Genomic DNA, 18,971 nt, shown 5'->3' with positions numbered 1-18,971 from the left:
GTATTCTAGAAAGGTTCTGCCAGACCCATGTTGAACTGATTATCAGTGTGTATTTCCCCAGTTAATTTTAAGGTGAATGTAAAAGTGAAAGACTTCCTGGGCCTCCCTGGTGGCGCAGGGGGTTGAGCACCATGCTATGGGGCAATCCGCAGCCTCTGTGACACGGGTTCAATCCCCAGGCTGGCCAGGGAAAAACCCACATGGAGAGGCACACCTCTCCTATCTCACCTACTGCTCCCCTCAGCAGTGTATTTCAGTCAGTCTGCCTGTTCTGTTTCCCACTCTGTCTCTAGTGAATCCTCTCACCCCCTGCATCTCTTGCCTGTACCCCAGCTCTTGTATGCATAAATAAATAAATCTTAAAAAAAAAAAAAAGCGAATGACTTCCTATATTTAAGCTTTGTTGCCCTAATCAAAATGAGAAGCTCTGCTTTGCAGGAAGACAAGAAGTATATGTGTGTGTGTGTGTGTGTGTGTGTGTGTGTGTGTGTGTGTGTATGTTCATGTTCAGGGATACAGTACGAGTGGCATATGTGAGAAAAAATCGAGGGACAAAGAAAACACGTGTACAGAAAATAAACTGAAAAAGAAATTTATAGTCATTTAACTTAGGTATATATATACTAGGCAAATAACATGACAGAGAGTGTGCTATATGCTATTGTGCTCAGGACAAATAAGATTTGCATTTTGCCCTAAAGAAATCTCATAGCCAAGTGGAAAGAAAAATACCTGAATATATTAATAAAGCACTGATAGCTGTGATAGTGTTTGCATGGTACATTTGGAACCAAAAAAAACATGAGGTGGGGAAGAGGAATCATGAGGTAAGAGGTATCTTTTTCATAGGAGACACATCCTAGAAGACTTGGGTGAAGTAATATGATGTCTACAGCTTACTTTCAAATTATTCAGATAAAAGAATAAAAAATATTGCAAAATGTTAATAAATATTAAATCCAAAGATGGTAGGCATGTGGATGCTTATGGCACTTTTTCAATTATTCTATATGCTTAAAATTTTTTCCAATAAAAGAGAGTGGAACCTGACAAAGACATCACAGAAAAAGAAAATTATAAATATCTCTGATGAACATAGCTGCAAAAATCCTCAACAAATTCTTAGCAAACCGAACTCAACAATGCAGCCAAAGGATCATACATCATGACCAAGAGGGATTTATTCCAGCCACAATAGTATGCTTCAACAGCAAAAAAATCAATCAATGTAATTCACCATGTCAACAAAAGGAAAGAGAAAAATCATACAATCATATCAACAGATGCAGAGAAAGCATTTGATAAGATTCAACATGCAGTTATGATAAAAACCCTCAAAAAACTGGGTAATGATGGAACATACACTAACATAATAAACACCATAGATGACAAAGCAACAGCCAACATCATACTCAACAGTGAAAGGCTGAAACCACTTCCTTTGTGATTGGTACAAGACAAGGACATCCACTTTCCCCACTACTATTCAAAAGAGTATTGGAAGTCCTAGCCAGAGCAATCTATTGCTATTTTTCATTTTTGGGGTCAGAATTTTAGAGAAGATGTGAGATTGTGGCTTACTAGAGAAACATTTAATTGTGTGATTGTATAAACTCAGAAATTAACTTGTATTCTGTCAACTGTCAGGTACAAGGCACTGAAGATTTCACAAAGGTAATGATTGTCGAAACACAAGTTGATCTAAAAAAACTCAAAAGGAGGAGGAGCAACAGAAAGTTTGTGTCTGCACACAAATCTACCTCAGCATGTGAGTTAATTTCTTTGTGCAGTTTTCTTAGAAAACTGACTTTTAATTTATAATATAGTCATGTATTTTTTTTAATAAATTTTATTGTTATATTCCCCATACAATTGCAGCCCCCCATTCTGACCCCAATCCCTCCCCTCCCGCCCCCGCACCCCTAAAAGTGTCTCTGGTTCATAGTTTTTTGTTGATTTTGATTTTCACTTTCTTATAGTTATTCATTTTCCTGGTCCCTTATTTAAGTTTTCTAGATTCCTGCTATGAGTGAGACCATCCGGTATTTTTCTTTTTCTTTTTGGCTTATTTCGCTGAGCATGATCCCTTCCAGCGCCATCCATGTTGCAGCAAATTGCATGTGTTTATCTTTTTTGAATGCTGAGTAATATTCCATGGTATATATGTACCACATCTTCTTGATCCAGTCATCTATTTTTGGGCATTTGGGTTGTTTCCAAAGCTTAGCTATTGTAAACAGTGCTGCTATAAACATAGGGGTGCAGGTGTTCTTTGGAATTGATGTTTCTGTGTCCTTTGGGTAAATACCTAGGAGTGGAATTGCTGGGTCATATGGAAGCTCTATGTTTAGTAGGTCCAGAAATCTCCACACAGCTTTCCACAGTGGTTGGACCAGTTTGCACTCCCACCAACAGTGCAGAAGAGTTCCTTTTTCTCCACACCCTCGCCAACATTTGTTGTTGCTAGTTTTTTTAATATGTGCCATTCTCACTGGTGTAAGATGGTATCTCATGGTAGTTTTGATTTGCATTTCCCTGATGACAAGTGATGTTGAACATTTTTTCATATGCCTGTTGGCCATTTGCATTTCCTCTTCAGAGAAGTTTCTTTTAAGCTCTTCTGCCCATTTTTTGACTGGATTATTTTCTTTGTTGTTGTTGAGTCTCATCAGCTCTTTGCAGATTTTTGTGATCAGTCCTTTATCATTAGTGTTGGGTGCAAAAATGTTCTCCCAGTTGGTGGGGTTTCTCTTTGTTTTTGTTATTGTCTCTTTTGCTGTGCAAAAGCTCTTTAATTTGATATAGTCCCAGCTGTTTATCTTTGCCTTCACTATCACTGCTTTGGGTGATGTGTCTGTAAAGATGTCTTTGATGTGCAAATCACGTAGTGTTTCGCCTATATTTCCTTCTATATATTTTATGGTTTCAGGTCTTATGTCTAGTTCTTTAATCCATTTTGAGTTGATTTTTGTGTATGGTGTGAGGTGGTGGTCAAGCTTCATTCTTTTGCATGTAGCGACCCAGTTTTCCCAGCACCATTTATTGAACAAACTTTCTTTGCTCCAATGCATAGTCTTTGCTCCTTTGTCAAAGATTAGTTGACCATAAACCTGTGGGTTTATTTCTGGATTTTCTATTCGATTCCATTGGTCTGTATGTCTGTTCTTGTTCCAATACCATGCGGTTTTGATGATTATGGCTTTGTAGTATAGTTTGAAGTCTGGGAGTCTGATGCCTCCATTCTCTTCTTTTTTTTTCAGGAGAGCTTTGGCTATTCGGGGTTTTTTGTGATTCCATATGAATTTCATCAATAATTGTTCTATTTCTTTGAAGAATGACATTGAAATTTTGATTGGAATAGCATTGAATCTGTATATTGCTTTTGGAAGGATGGCCATTTTAATAATGTTTATTCTTCCAATCCATGAGCAGGGGATGTCTCTCCATTTCTTTGTGTCTTCTTCTATTTCTTTTAACAGTGTTTTATAGTTTTCTTTGTATAGGTCCTTTACCTCTTTTGTTAGATTTATTCCCAAATATTTGATTTTTTTTGTTTCAATAACAAAAGGGATGGTCTTTTTGATTTCTTCTTCTTCAGATTTATTGTTTGTGTATAGGAAGGCTACTGACTTTTGCGTGTTGATTTTGTATCCTGCCACTTTACTGAACTGATTGATGAGTTGAATTAGCTTTTCTGTGGAGTTTTTGGGGTTCTCTATGTATAATATCATATCGTCTGCAAATAGTGATAGTTTGACTTCTTCTTTTCCTATTTGGATTCCTTGGATGTCTTTCTCTTGTCTTATTGCCCTGGCTAGGACTTCCAGTATTATATTGAAAAGCAATGGTGAGAGTGGACATCCTTGTCTTGTTCCAGATCTTAATGGAATTGCTTTCAGCTTTTCACCATTGAGAATGATACTGGCTGTTGGCTTGTCATAGATGGCCTTTATGATGTTGAGGTATGTTCCTTGTATCCCAAGAATTTCAAGGGCTTTTATCATGAATGGGTGTTGCACTTTGTCGAAAGCTTTCTCAGCATCTATTGATATTATCATATGGTTTTTATATTTCTTTTTGTTGATGTGTTGGATAACGTTGATTGATTTTCGGATGTTAAACCATCCTTGTGCCCCTGGAATGAATCCAACTTGGTCGTGGTGAATTATCTTATGGATACATTGTTGGATTCTGATAGCTAAAATTTTATTCAGGATTTTTGCATCAGTGTTCATTAGGGAGATTGGCCTGTAGTTTTCCTTTTTTGTGTTGTCCTTGTTCGGTTTTGGTATTAGTGTAATGTTGGCTTCATAGAACGTGTTTGGTATTGTCCCTTCCTTCTCAATTTTTTGGAAGAGTTTGTGAAGGATAGGCACTAATTCGTCTCTGAATGTTTGGTAGAATTCATTTGTAAATCCATCAGGTCCTGGGCTTTTGTTTTTGGGGAGGTTTTTGATTACCATTTCAATTTCGCTAATTGTAATTGGTCTGTTTAGGTGTTCTATTTCTTCTTTATCTAGCTTTGGGTGATTGTAGAGTTGTAGGAATTTGTCCATCTCCTCTAGATTGTTAAACTTGTTTCCATATAACTGTTCATAGTAGTTACTGATTATTCTTTTGATTTCTGCTGTGTCCGTTGTGATTTCTCCTCTTTCATTGATGATCCTGTTTATTTGTGCTTTCTCCCTTTTTTCCTTTGTGAGCCTGGCTAGGGGTTTGTCTATTTTATTGATTTTTTCAAAGAACCAGCTCTTGGTTTCATTGATCTTTTGGATTGTTTTTTTAGTTTCAATTTCATTTATTTCTGCTTTGGTTTTTATTATTTCTTTTCTTCTACTGGTTTTGGGGTTTTTTTGTTGTTCTTTTTCTAGATCTTTGAGCTTCGAGATTAGGTTGTTTCTTTGAGTTCTTTCTTGTTTCTTGATGTGAGCTTCTATTGCTATATATTTTCCTCTTATTACTGCTTTTGCTGCATCCCATACATTTAGGATATTGGTGTCCTCCTTGTCGTTCAATTCAAAAAATTTTTTAATTTCTTCTTTGATCTCCTCCTTAGTCCAATGGTCTTCCAGTAGTGTGGTTTTTAATCTCCATGAGGTAGGAAAGTTCCTTGCCTTCTTTTTATGGTTTATTTCTAGTTTGATGCCTTCATGGTCAGAAAAGATGGTTGATATGATTTCAATCTTGGTGTATCTGTTGATGTTTGTCTTGTGCCCCAGTATGTGATCGATCCTGGAGAATGATCCGTGTGCGCTTGAGAAAAATGTGTACTCCATTTTTTTGGGGTTTAGTGTTCTATAGATGTCTGTTAAGCCCAATTGCTCTAGGTCTTTATTTAGAGCTTTGGTTTCTTTACTTATTTTTTGTCTTGTTGATCTATCCATTGTTGATAGTGGTGTGTTGAAGTCTCCCACTACGTATGTGTTTTCTCTGATGTCTGTTTTCAGAGAGGACAACAGTTGTCTGATATATTTTGGTGCTCCTTCGTTTGGTGAGTATATGTTAATGAGTGTTATTTCTTCTTGAAGTATTGTCCCCTTGATCATAATGTAGTGACCATTGGGGTCTCTTTTTATCTTTTTGAGTTTGAAATCTGTTTTATCTGATATAAGTATAGCTGTTCCTGCTTTCTTTTTTGGTCCATTTGCTTGTAGGATTGTTTTCCATCCTTTAACTTTGAGCCTATTTTTATCTTTTGTAGCTAAATGTGTTTCCTGGAGACAGCAAAAGGTTGGGTTTTGTTTCTTAATCCAGGCTGCAACTCTGTGTCTTTTTATTGAAGAGTTTAGTCCATTTACATTTAGAGTTAATATTGATATGTTAACATCTGTATTTGCCATTGTGTTTGTCTTTCCTTTGATTTTATTTATTTATTCTTTTAATAACTTTTTTTTTTTTTTGGCCTTCTTTCATTGTTATTCGTCGCTCTGAGGTTCTGGCTTTAGGACTCCTTGTAGTATTTTTTGGAGTGGGGGTTTAGTTGCAATGAAATTCCGGAGTTTCTGTTTGTCTGGGAAGGTCCATATTCTTTCTTCAAAGAGGAAGGAGAGCTTTGCGGGATAGAGTATTCTTGGTTGGCATCTGTTTTCTTGGAGTCTGTTGACTATGTCCCTCCACTCTCTCCTTGCCCGTAGTGTTTCTTCGGAGAAGTCTGATGTCAGCCTGATTGGTTTTCCTTTGAATGTTATCTGTTTCTTCCCTCTTGCCAGCTTCATTATTTTTTCCTTGTCCTGGATTCTTGGGAGCTTTACTATTATGTGTCTTGCTGTATTTTTCCTTTCGTCGTGGAAGTTTGGTGTTCTTCTTGCTTCTTGTATATCAATTTTCAGCTCCTTCTTCACATTTGGGAAGTTCTCTTCAATTATCTCTTTGAATATTTTCTCTGTTCCTACATCTCTCTCCTCTCCTTCTGGTATTCCTATAACTCTTATATTTCCTTTCCTCATGGAGTCAGATAGTTCCCGAAGTCTTTCTTCGTTCTTTTTCCTTCGTACTTCTCTTTCCTTTTCTGTTTTGGTTCTTTTTATTTCTGTGTCTTCAAGATTACTTATTCGTTCTTCCATTTCATCTATTCTGCTTTCATTGCTTTTCCCAGAATTCTTTAGTTCTTCCATTAATTCTTTGATCTCCTGCATTTCTTTTACTTCCCTCTTTAGGGACTCAATTTCTTTCTTCTGACCATTGTTTTCCCTCTCTAGGGACTCAATTGCATTCTTCTGATCGTTGATTATTTTTCCCTTATCATTGTTTTCCTTTATGACTTCTGTCAGTTTTTTAATCACGGCAATTTTAAATTCTCTTTCTGGAAGGCTCAGAAATTCTTCCAAGTTATTGTCGTTGCAATCTGGGGGCTGGCTTTCTTTTTGTGGTGTGCTTTTTCTCTGGAGAGTTGCTAGGTTGCGTGTGGTTCTTCTCCTCCCTACTGTCTGTTTTCTAATTTGCCGTATGCGTTGGGACACTGTGTTGTTGGGACTTGCCGGCATCTTGGGTGGGCTTCTCTGTTCCCCTCTGGTTCTTCCAGGAGTCATCTGTCAGTTTCAAGCAGCCTTTACTGGAGAAAGGTCCCTGTTCTAAAATGCCGATGTGGGGACACACTCCCCTGTGCGCCTGGTCTGCCCCGGCGGTGGGTTCCTGCTCCCCTCTGGGCTTGGACTGCAGGCCAGAGGGGGTCTGGCGTGGGCGAACTTCCCCCGCTCACCTCTGGCTCCTGAGGAAGCCTTCTGCAGGTAGTCTTTACTGAAGAAATGTCCCTGTTCTAAAATGGTGATGTGGGACACACTCCCTGCGTTTCTGGTCTCAGGCACACTCTTCTGCGCGCCTGGTCTGCCCCGGCTGTGGGTGCTCGCTCTCCCTGTGGGCTCAGACTACTTGTTCAGAAGGGGCCCGGTGTGGGCTAACTCCCCAGCTGGCCACTAGCTCCTTCAGTAGCCTGTGCTGGGGTCAAGTCGCTAGGTGGCACCAGAGATCTCTCCTAGAGCCCTTGGGGAGCTGATTTTCCACCCCGTGGGACAGGGAGCAGAGCGGGGATGGTAGGGTACACCTCAACGGCTTTGGGGTGCTGTGTCTGCCTTGTGCCCCACCGTCGTGGGGAACCCACGCCCCTAATTTCGTGCCCCGGGTCTCAGTTCCAAAGCCCTCAGTTCCAGGACGCGGGCTGTAGCCCAGATCAGTGGCGCGGGAATGGCGCCTTTTGAATCCCGCTCCCCTGCCTGGGCGCCTTGTTCCTGCTCACTCAGGGAGGGCCTCCGCCCGGGTCTCAGTTCCAAAGCCCTCAGTTCCAGGACGCGGGCTGTAGCCCAGATCAGTGGCGCGGGAATGGCGCCTTTTGAATCCCGCTCCCCTGCCTGGGCACCTTGTTCCTGCTCACTCAGGGAGGGCTCCGCCGTCTCCCCGCAAGCCTAGGTCGCAGGCGCAGGGGCCTGGGCAGCTGCAATCCGAGCGCCGCTTTCGCGCAAGCTTACCGGGCGGCCGGGGCTGTGTGCTGGTGCTGGTCTCCTCCTGGGGGGCGGGGCTCTCTTTAATGGTGCGTGGAGCTCACCTCCGCGGTGGATCCTGCAGGGTTCGCCTCAGCTCCCGTTCACGGGGTGTGGTGGCTGAAATAGTTCCTTTCCACTCACAGTCCCGCTTGCTGCATCCGTTTTTCTTGTTGGGCGTTTTGGTTTGTTGTTTCCCTCGTCTCTGCCGGTCGGAGAGTGCCGCCTCTGTGGGCGGGGGAGGGGAGCAGGGTTCTGCGCTTCCCTCCCTTCTCGTCCTCTTTTATGGCAACTTTCTTCTTCGGGCAGTTTGCTGGAGTCGTCCGTTTATCTTCCGTGTCCCAGTTCTCACTGGGACCTGCCGCTTTTCCTCCCTATTAACTTTTTTTAATGGGAGATCTTACTCGCAGCGTCTCCTCGCCGCCATGTTGCTCCGCCCCCTAGTCATGTATTTATTTAGGAACTATTGTATGCATTCTGTCTAGACTCAGAGAAGTCCTTTTAATGGCCATAATGTGACATCTAATGTTAAAGTCAAACTGAGAACACCTAAGTTAAAGTTAGAAAGTATTCTATATTTCATCTGTAAAAATAAACACATGTATATAATTATAATAATAATATATGAAAATTAACAAGGAAATTTCTAGTTTTCCCAAAATTAAAACATTTTTATAGAAGTACAATGGAAGAAGTGTTGTGGACTATGAACAACAGAGCAACAGAGATATAAAATAATCTGAAGAGCAGAGATCTAAATCATTGGACCTCAATGGCTAATCTGACTTAAAGCCTATTCTTCATATGAATTTCACAATAATAAATGTGAAACATAACATAAATGAATAGTAACTACTATTAAGCCATTGATTTAAATTTGGAAAATAAGCTTGAGGTAGATTTTAAAAATGAATAAAGGGGCCTCCCCGGTGGCGCAGCAGTTGAACGCTGGGTTGCGAAGCTGCCCGCGGCCTCTACAGCGCCTGTTCAATCCCCGGCTGCTCCATGGCCACCACAGGAGGGTCCTACATGGCGCGCAGACCTCTCCTGCCGCCCGCTGCTCCCCTCAGCAGTGTACTTCATTTGTCTGCCTGCTCTGCTCCCCGCTCTGGCTCTGGTGAATTCTCTCACCCTCCCGCGCCTCTGACTGTACCCAGCGCTTGTATAAATAAATACATAAATCTTTTTAAAAAATGAATAAAGAATTAAATTCTGGAATAAATAACTTAATATTTATCATTTTTAACATTTCACTGAAGGGGGAAAATGTTCCAAATTATAAAAATCCTAAGTAACAATAAAAATATTACCAGTGAAGAGATTAGGAAAGGAAAATTCACAGGAAAAAAAAACATGTGGAAAAATCTTTAACACTGCTAATGTTAAAGAAATGGAAATAAATATTTTGTCTACTAGTAACACTTTTTATAGAATTATAATAGGTATTGACAAAAAATATAGTGAATCTTGACATATATTCTTACTTGTTGATGCTGTATGAATTGATAAATTTATCACAATTCCAAAAGTCATAAAGGTTTTTAGATCCTTTGATTAAATAACATAATTTCTAGACATTTATTCTGAAGAAATAAAGTTTAAAAAGTTAACATGGTAATTGAAGATTATAGAAATAAAAATTAGAAGTAATCAAAATGTCTAACAATAAATTATTAATCAAATTAACTCCTCAACCAACATGAGTGAATGGTATATAGACATTGATCAATTAAGTTCTCATTTAGCAACTTAGAAAAGATTGGTGATATGTCACATAAGAATACCAATTATAGAACATTGCATTGTGAATTTTGAATGAATTGTATCTTTTTTCTTTCACAAGTATATAATCCATGTGGACACACAATAATTTCAACGCATGCGTTCTCAAGCTAAAACAGGTCATGGTATCCAAATCTTCACTAACTGCTCTTTCATCAGCCACCTCCTTTCCTCTCTCTAAAACCTAGTCATAATAACCACTAATGATAAGCAAATATGAGCCATCTGGCCATTCTCATTCCTGAGACACATTCCTTCTATTACTCTGCCTGGAACACTCTGAATAAACACTTCCCCACAACTCCCATTTTGTGGAGCTAACTTCTTATCCTTTATATCTCAGCTTCTTCGCCATGGATACATAACTGATACATCCCAAATTCTCAAAACTGCTCTCCCCTTGTGCTCCCATAGTCTGTTAAGCACACAGTTCTTTTTACCATATTGTCCTTTTTTTGTTGGTATATTTGCGAGTCTGTCTGCCCAGGAAAGTACTGACCATAACTCATTGCTTTCTTATGCATCCCAATTGCTTGCCAATGGGCCTGGTACTCCCAATACATATTAATATAAAATAATTTGGGATGAGGGACATTGGATGATTTTGTCTCTCTGCTTTCCACACTTCCGCACATTTGTTGCATAATCTTATAATAAAATACTTCTAACGCTTCTTGTTAAAAAGTGGCCTTTCTTGTCACGAATTGAGATTGCCCTCAGTTTCACATCACAAGTCCTGAGTGTAAGTGATTTTAACCTAGTTTTAACCTAGTTTTTGATAGTTGGACTAATTAAAACAGTTCTTTGTTTCAGTGCTAACTAACATATACCTTTTTCCATTTAGTTGAAGAACAAATATTGGAAGAAGATCTTAAAAATGAAGCAAAATGTTGTGGTAAGTTTAAAACAATCTTTTAATATTTTTTATTTGGAGTAAAAGAGAATTTGGAATTTATGAAAACTACCAGTGATTTTCTCTTATTCTGAGGTTCATCTGCTAATCATTTGATTTTGATATTAACATTTTCTCTTAATGCAGGGTGCAATGAAAATTGTATTTATATTTTTAGGTAAATGTTAGACCAATGTCAGAGAGAAACAAAGTTCAAGAGGTGCCAGAATATTCTTGAGTCACATTAACAACCAGTCACCCCCTCAAATGGCTACAGTTGTAGTGCATGAGTCTGCCAGTTTGTGCTGAAATTTGAAGTGATCTGAAGACTTCATTGCTACCTCAGCTAAGCATCTGGAATCTTCAGACCTGAATACAATTTGTCCTTGTATTCACAGTGCCTGTCACAAAGCCCAAGCTCAATGATAAATGCCCTAATCTAATCTGTGCCCAGCTAAGCTACATTATTCAGAAAGGCCCACAAATATTGATCAATTTCACTGTCTGCCACGAAATTGGATCAGTTACACTATGATGCCCAAATTTTGAAATGACATTGGGTTGTGAAAGAGTGAAAGTAAATTATGATTTCTACAATAGCCTAGAGAATTTTTTTAATGCTAGTCTTTGTTAAGACTGATTGTATTACTCCAAGAGATTTTGATTATAATACTCAGAGTCCAAAAAAAAAAAAATGTCTGCTGCAACAGCAAAAGCCAGAAAATTGTGTATTTGTGTGTTGAATATATGTTTGACATCAATTATGTTCACTTGCTCCATTAGTACAAGGCACAAAACCCTGAGAATATATGCTCCTTCATGAGTGCATGTGAGTGCATAGTAAATGAAAACGGATGATAGATTCTGTGGATGCTTCTCTCATGTCTGCCTTCCATGCAAATGAGTACAAGTTCTTTGGTTTCCAAGAAGCCAGCACTCATTAATAGCAGTTTCCCATCCTATCTGAAAGCAGGAAGTTCAATTCCTCCCTAAGTATTTTAGAGTCTTCTCAGGGAAGGTTTTCCTCAGACCTTCCCTGGCTGTTGCTCTTTGCCTGGAGGTCTAAACATTTGGTCATGGATGTAAAATTTATTAGTTTGCCTCCTGGTCCCATCATTTATTAGCCATATGACCTTGGGCAAATGTCTTGAACTACCTAAACGTCACTCTCCCCATCTAGAAAGCAGGGATAATAGCATTATCTATTTCAGGGTGCTGATGTGGGGATTAACGAAATGGAACAGGCACTGCATAGTGTTTGGCACATAACAAACAATCCATGCCCATAAATACCACTATTCCCAGGTAGCTGTTCTGAACATTGTAAACTGCATCTACACACATCTTATACTCTTCCCCCTATTAAAATTCTTAAAAATATGAATACAGTTACTTCTTCTAATTCTCCCAAACATGCCTACTACTGAAGACTAGGAAGTAACAGGGAAATTATAATTTTTTTAAAAAGGAAGGAAGGCACTTAATAAAATATTAGATGCTTTCTAGACCCTATGGAGTAGACTGTCTTTCTCCCTAGCTCTGGCCAGCTGTCAAGCTTCTAACAGTCAGCTTCATAACAAATTTAAAAGAATAGCACCAGAAAAGGTAATGTTCTTCCTGTACATATTCCCCTAAAGTGCTGCTTTTTCATCAATAAAAAATGCTTGCCTGATAATGTAGACATTGTATGAAAGTGAGAGACAGTCCATTGAATGGTGGAAACATCCACTAGCAATACATATACATATCATCAAATTGTGTTATTTTGTAGATGTTTTTGTTTCCTGTGTTAGATTCTGGCTGTTTCTGATCATGTTCCCTGCCCAGTACTCCCAAACCCTTGCCCCACCACGATCAGCCTGGAATCGTGACTTAACTTTACATAATGAAAAGGTCTGCATAACATCAAACAGGTCCTTACAGTGTTTTGGTTCTTAGGATGAGCATACAACGCTGCCATTACCAGACACGTCTGTCCTCAGACCCTGCTGCACACCGTATTTGACCCCATCCCTACTTCATAAATCTGACAGCCTCAAAATGTGTCCTATCTCAAATTCTGGAGTATAGAGTTTACAAGATTGTTTGATAGTCAAGGAGATGTGCCTCCTCCAGGTCCCCTTCTGGCTCTCCATCCTGCTTCCTTCCTTCCTCAGTCCCTTCTCCAGGTCCCTCTCTTCTCTTTAGCTCCACCATCCTTTCGGTGGGGCAGGGAACCTGGAACCTCCTCATTTCCTGGGGACCACCCTGTTACACTATGGATAGTGCCAACTGATGTTAAAGGAATATGCAAAAGAGAAATAGCTGGCTACCGAGTATAAACAGAGTCTGTGGAGAAAAGAGAAGGATGTTCAGAGTAGAGAGCAAGACTTTGGGGGGACAATGAGGAAACTAGTTTACTGCTGACTGTTCAAAAGGGCATCTGTGGGGAAACAGTTGTGCATGTGTGCTCTGTGTGACTCTGTGTTACATACAGCATATCGTGGAATTAAAGAATGACCTTCAGATAATTTGTTTTATCTCCACTTTAAAAAATGTTAGCTCTCCCACACCACTTCCTATGGCAAAGGCCATATTTTAAAAAAGACTTAAGGCTAGCAATAACACCATAAAACAGCATTTGTGAAGATTATTTGCAATGAAATGATTATCTTTGCCTTGGAAAAATGTACATAAAATGATAAGGAAAACATGAGTCAGTAGGCAATCTTATAACTAGCCAAGTCAGGGGAAAGATAATACCCAGAATACGGAAAAAATGGTTGCTACGAAATGCAAGGTTAAAAAACAATAAAGTATTAATAAGTTTGCTTCTTTCAGTTAATAGCTTTTAATCAATGGAAACATCTATTTCTTGTAAAATAGATGAAAATGGAATGGTATTTGATTTTTCATATTTTGCTCATAGATGGTAAAAGTCATTTGTAACAAAGGACATAAAAATTGTCATACATAATTTTGTTTCTGGGATGTAGGATCCCCAGGCCCGCCTTGTTCTCAGAGATACTGTCTTGGTGCCCAGAGTTCCTGCTTATCAACTAAGTGTGTGGAGTCATGCAGGGGGCTTCTCACCAAGGGCAAAAGTCCTGGTGTGAGAAAAACACTGGGAAGCCAGTATCTGCTGAAAACCAGCATGTAGATATTAGAATAGAGATAATATGCTTAGACTGGCAGGAACAATGGAGCCCCCCAGGCAGTAGCCCCTAGTCACTCCACCCTAGTTTACATCCCTAATCCCATCACCCACACAATTTACACACCCTATGGACTTGTCCCACCTTTGTAATCGATGCTAAGAAATATGGATCACTTCCAGTGTAGCCCTTTTAAGCTTCCCATTGATCCCCATGGGCTTGACTGTAAGTAATTTTTCCTTCACCCCACCCCACTTCCAATACCGTTGCCCCATGAGGCAGCACTGGAAATCAGTCCAAAGAGATTAATCTAAATTATTAAAGAAAATGTATGTTTAAAATGTCCTCTGTACTCCAATTTCTACTGGCAAAAAAATTGAAAAGAACCCAAGTATCCAGCGATAAGATGTACAACATATGAAAGAAACACAAGAATATAATTTCACTGTAAAGTATCTATACAAGGAAATATCACCCAACTGTTAAAAAGACTGGTTGTGTAGTCCAATGTAAAATGAAAAGGGTAAGTCAAAACTATACAATCTTTTTTAACATGAAAAGATTACAAAAATAAATCTAATGATTTAATTATAGTGTTACAAAGATGTGAATAGGTATCATTTTGTTCACTTCTCTCATTTTTACCTGGTTTTATTACTCTTGTAGCCAAAAAAACATGATTGTAAAAAGATTAGGCATTATTCTGGTATTGTTACAGGGCAGGGAGAGGGGCAGCCCAAACCCCGCAAACCTGCCTATTCTAAATGGGTTCTGCCATCCGCCGCATCAACACAAAACATAGGAGACTTTAATGGGAAGGAACTTTAATACAACTAGGAAACAATACAGGAAAGGCAAAGAGTCTAGTTTCTAAATGAAGCACCCAAAGTTACCTGTCCCCTCGTGGGTAAAAGTCCATCCAAATGGGATCGGCCCAGAGCAAGGCCCCAAAGCCTGCCACAAGTCTAAAGCATCTTCCAGTGGGGACCCACAGAAAAGGGTCAGAAACAACCAGACAAGCCCGGAAGGAAAAGAGCAAAATTAAAATCAAGATAAAAGCTGCCATTGTCACCTCCCCACGGGTCTCACCCACATCTGTGTCACCCAGTCCACGACCATAAGGCAAGCACAGTTTCTTCACGTGTCTTTAGTTTCTTCACGTGTCTCTAGGCTCCAAGTGCCTCCTCCAGGTCTCCTTCTGGCTCCCTCCTGCTTCCTTCCTTCCTCAGTCTCCTCTGCAGCCTCTTCTCTCCCTGCTCAGCTCCACCCTCCATTTGGGTGGGGCAGGAAACCTGGAACCTCCCCTTTCCTGGGGACCACCCTGTTACAGTATGAATTGTTTGGAAGTTGTGTGTTCCTTTCTACCATGCACAACACTCAGCTCTCATAGTGCTGGCATGTTGTGGTCATAGCCAGAGCTGAACTCAGTGGTGATACTGATGTCATTTTTTTGGAGTTAGGAGTGCGGGGTCCTTGGGTTCACTCTGGGAAAGGTTTCACCAGCGCTCCCACTTCAGCTGCACGCGGCAAGTCTCCCAGGCGAGTTTCTCCACAAGACAGAGACAGTAGTGATATTTAAAGAGCAGGTTTATTAGAAAAGGGATAGGACAGTGAACAACACTTGTATAGACACAAACAGGCAGAAAAAACTGCCCCAAAAGGGACAGGTTTGCTAAGAGAGGCCGGCCTGCATGGTTGCAGGCAGGCAGCCTTGAGGAGAGCAGCCTCCGCTGAGGGAGGTCAGTGAAGAGAAGTCCCAGCATGACACAGGTCATGGGCAGGCAGAAAGGCTGCTGCCCTGCAGAGGGAGAGAGTTGCCAAAAGAAAGCACCTCCATGTCACAGGCGGGCAGACAGAGTACTGCCCTGCTGTGAGGGCCGCATTAGGTTTTATCATCTTCAGGGAGGGCCTCATCTTTGTGGGTGGATTCTGGGTGTTGCGTCTCCTGACCATGGCGTTGATGCCTAAGGGTATTGGTTTCTATAACTGGGTTAATGGATTACACCAATTCCTTCTACCCCTACCTCCTTGTGTGAATTAGTTTCTTGACCTTGTATCTCAGTTCCTCCATCAATACTTTTCTCAGTCACTGTTTCCCACAATGGAAAATCCTCTTAATGTCTGCTGTCCCCGCTGGACAGACCCCAGGCCACCACTTCAAGGTATTGAGTGACTCACATTCATTTGCTCAACTTCCTCTTTTAGCCTCAACCATAATGGCCAGGAAATGTTTCCTGTGGGAAAACTGACTTTCTAGTATAGCCTACTGGGTCATAAGGTCAGTGCTGGAAGATTCCAAAGCCTTTTTGTATCTTTTTTTTTCCTTCCCACTTTCATTAGGAATGGTAGACGAGACTGTTTGGAAGACAGAAGCACTTGCGGCAGGCGTGGCTGATGTGACAAGCCTCCAGTTCCCATATCAAAAGGAACAACTTGAAGATTGATCCCACGTGGATGTCCTTGATGCCACACAGAAAGGATCCTGCAGATATTCTGTTTAAAATACAGTTTTTACAAATTTTCTTTGATTTAAAATATCTACTATTTTAAATATCGAAAGTATCTTAGAAAATCCTAGAGTAAGTTTAGTTTTAGAGCCAGAAAATTAGTTTATGCCACCTAGATAGTTTTTTAATATTACTTTTAAGGTCAAAATTGTTTGATTCATTTAATGGAAAACGAAATACTATTAAAGTATAGTTTAAATTTTGCTCTTGACCCACTAATCGTTGTCATTCATTGTATTTCACTCATCTTGACAACTCTCAGAGAGTTCAAGACTTAGACTGAACCATATAACTAAGCTTTAAATGAAACTTCCAGAGTCTGTTTTGTTCATTGTTATATCTATGAAAATGAGCACAATATCTTGCACATCATTTTTAAAAATAATTATTCTTGCAATGGGTTGTAGCATGCTTTCTGTATGCTGGACATACAAAACATTCTATACAGTTATAAACTTGTTTAATCACCACAATATCCATGTAAGGTAGATACTATTATTCCCAAATTACAAATGAATAAACTGAAAGAGTGGGTATGAGTAGTTTCCTAAATATCACACACACAGTGAGAGGCAGAGCAGATTAGCTATTATAACTTATGTCTGTGGTATAATGACCTAGATTCACATGTGTGTGTGATTAGTTATATAATTGCAACAGGGTGGTCCCCAGGAAAGGGGGAGGTTCCCTGCCCCACCCAAGGGAGGGTGGAGCTGAGCAGGAAGAGGAAAAGCTGGAGAAGAGACTGAGGAAGGAAGCAGGATGGAGCAAGGAGACCTGGAGGAGGCGCATGGAGCCTAGAGACACGTGAAGAAACTGCGCTTGTCTTTTGGTCGTGGACTAGGTGACACAGATGTGGGTGAGACCCGTGGGGAGGTGACAATGGCAGCTTTTATCTTGATGTTGATTTTGCTCTTTTCCTTCCGGGCTTGTTTGGTTGTTTGTGACCCTTTTCTGTGGGTCCCCACTGGAAGATGCTTTAGACTTGTAGCAGGCTTTGGGGCCTTGTTCTGGGCCAATCCCATTTGGATGGACTTTTACCCACGAGGGGACAGGTAACTCTGGATGCTTCATTTAGAAACTAGACTCTTTGCCTTACCTGTATTGTTTCCTAGTTTTATTAAAGTTCCTTCCTATTAAAGTCTCCTATGTTTTGTGTTGATGCGGCGGATGGCAGAACCCATATAGAATAGGCAGGTTTGCGGGGTTTGGGCTGCCCCTCTCCCTGCCCTATAACATAATCACATCATTTTACCAAGATAAATAATTACAATAAGTTTATGGAACATCTTCCAAGTTATCTAAAATCTGTGTATAGAAAATCTGGGATAACATTCAATGGTTTATTATTTTTATATGCAGAGAAATAGGTGTATGTGTGTGTGTGTGTGTGTGTGTGTGTGTGTGAGAGAGAGAGAGAGAGAGAGAGAGAGAGAGAGAGAGAGAGCGCAAATCTATGATTAGCTATTATACCACATGTCCTCAATTGTGGTAAGCCTTAATAAATTCTTCAAGAAGATGTCTTCTTCAGGAATATATACATGTCTTCTTCAAGACTGTGCTTCCAACCAGGGGTCAGAAAATTGGAATACTATTCCAAACTTTATTCTTGGCTACAGCTGGTGTTAGATACTTTTTCAGAGGCAAGTATAAATGTTATAGGACAGGGAGAGGGGCTTCTAAATGAAGCATCCAGAGTTACCTGTCCCCTCGTGGTTAAAAGTCCATCCAAATGGGATTGGCCCAGAACAAGGCCCCAAAGCCTGCTACAAGTCTAAAGCATCTTCCAGTGGGGACCCACAGAAAAGGGTCACAAACAACTGGACAAGCCCGGAAGGAAAAGAGCAAAATCAACATCAAGATAAAAGCTGCCATTGTCACCCCCCCATGGGTCTCACCCACATCTGTGTCACCTAGTCCACGACCAAAAGACAAGTGCAGTTTCTTCACGTGTCTCTAGGCTCCATGCGCCTCCTCCAGGTCTCCTTGCTCCATCCTGCTTCCTTCCTCAGTCTCTTCTGCAGCTTCTCCTCTTCCTGCTCAGCTCCACCCTCCTTGGGTGGGGCAGGGAACCTCCCCCTTTCCTGGGGACCACCCTGTTACATAAAGATTCCATTCACAAAATATCCTCAAGGAGAAGATAATTTGATTTGTTTCTGTTGTGACATCAAATCGAACTACTACCATTTCGCTCCAAAACTAACTTCAACTAGTTGTTTTTCCCTGTTGATTATCACATGACAGTTGTTACTGTGTTTACGACATTCTGTTAATGAGTATGCTATCTTGCCTGAGTTCCAAAGCAATTGAAAACAAAGACAAAGGATTAAGGCAACTAGAGACTTAACACACACACACATCCCGTGTGTGCTTACCTTTATTAGTGACTGAACTGATGTAGAGAACATGATTGACTTCTAACCCCCACAACTGGACTGGTTGACTACCATAGGCATTCAAGATTAAGGTTTCTGCATTACTGAGAACAGTGGAAAATACACGATTTCTAAGGGTAAGTTCACTTCCATGAGAAATCAGGTAGAAGGCTGGAAAAAGAATATACCAATTCTGCTTGCAGATTCATCAACCTAATAAATCACTCCACCTTGAGCGAATGAATGAATAAGAAGGTGGAGATAAACCAGGAGTCTCAAGACAGTGGATGTTGAAACCCTCGATTCAG

The 18,971-nt window shown here is 40.4% G+C and overlaps 1 protein-coding gene across 1 annotated transcript in view; it reads left to right on the top strand.

Annotated features, from left to right (window-relative positions):
• SLC9C1 (solute carrier family 9 member C1) overlaps positions 1–16,225 on the top strand; it is a gene marked incomplete at its 3' end in the record, with an annotated part of 82,271 nt that extends 66,046 nt beyond the window's left edge. The window contains exons 25-27 of the mRNA XM_084232660.1: positions 1,648–1,768; positions 10,600–10,650; positions 16,122–16,225. Of these exons, the coding sequence (XP_084088786.1) occupies positions 1,648–1,768; positions 10,600–10,650; positions 16,122–16,225 (276 nt within the window). The remainder of the gene's footprint in view (positions 1–1,647; positions 1,769–10,599; positions 10,651–16,121) is intronic.
• Positions 16,226–18,971: the final 2,746 nt, after the last annotated feature.

Source organism: Talpa europaea, assembly GCF_964194135.1.
Source record: "Talpa europaea genome assembly, chromosome: 4".
In the NCBI taxonomy this organism is placed as follows: domain Eukaryota; kingdom Metazoa; phylum Chordata; class Mammalia; order Eulipotyphla; family Talpidae; genus Talpa; species Talpa europaea.
This window is presented reverse-complemented; position numbering and strand designations above follow the sequence as displayed.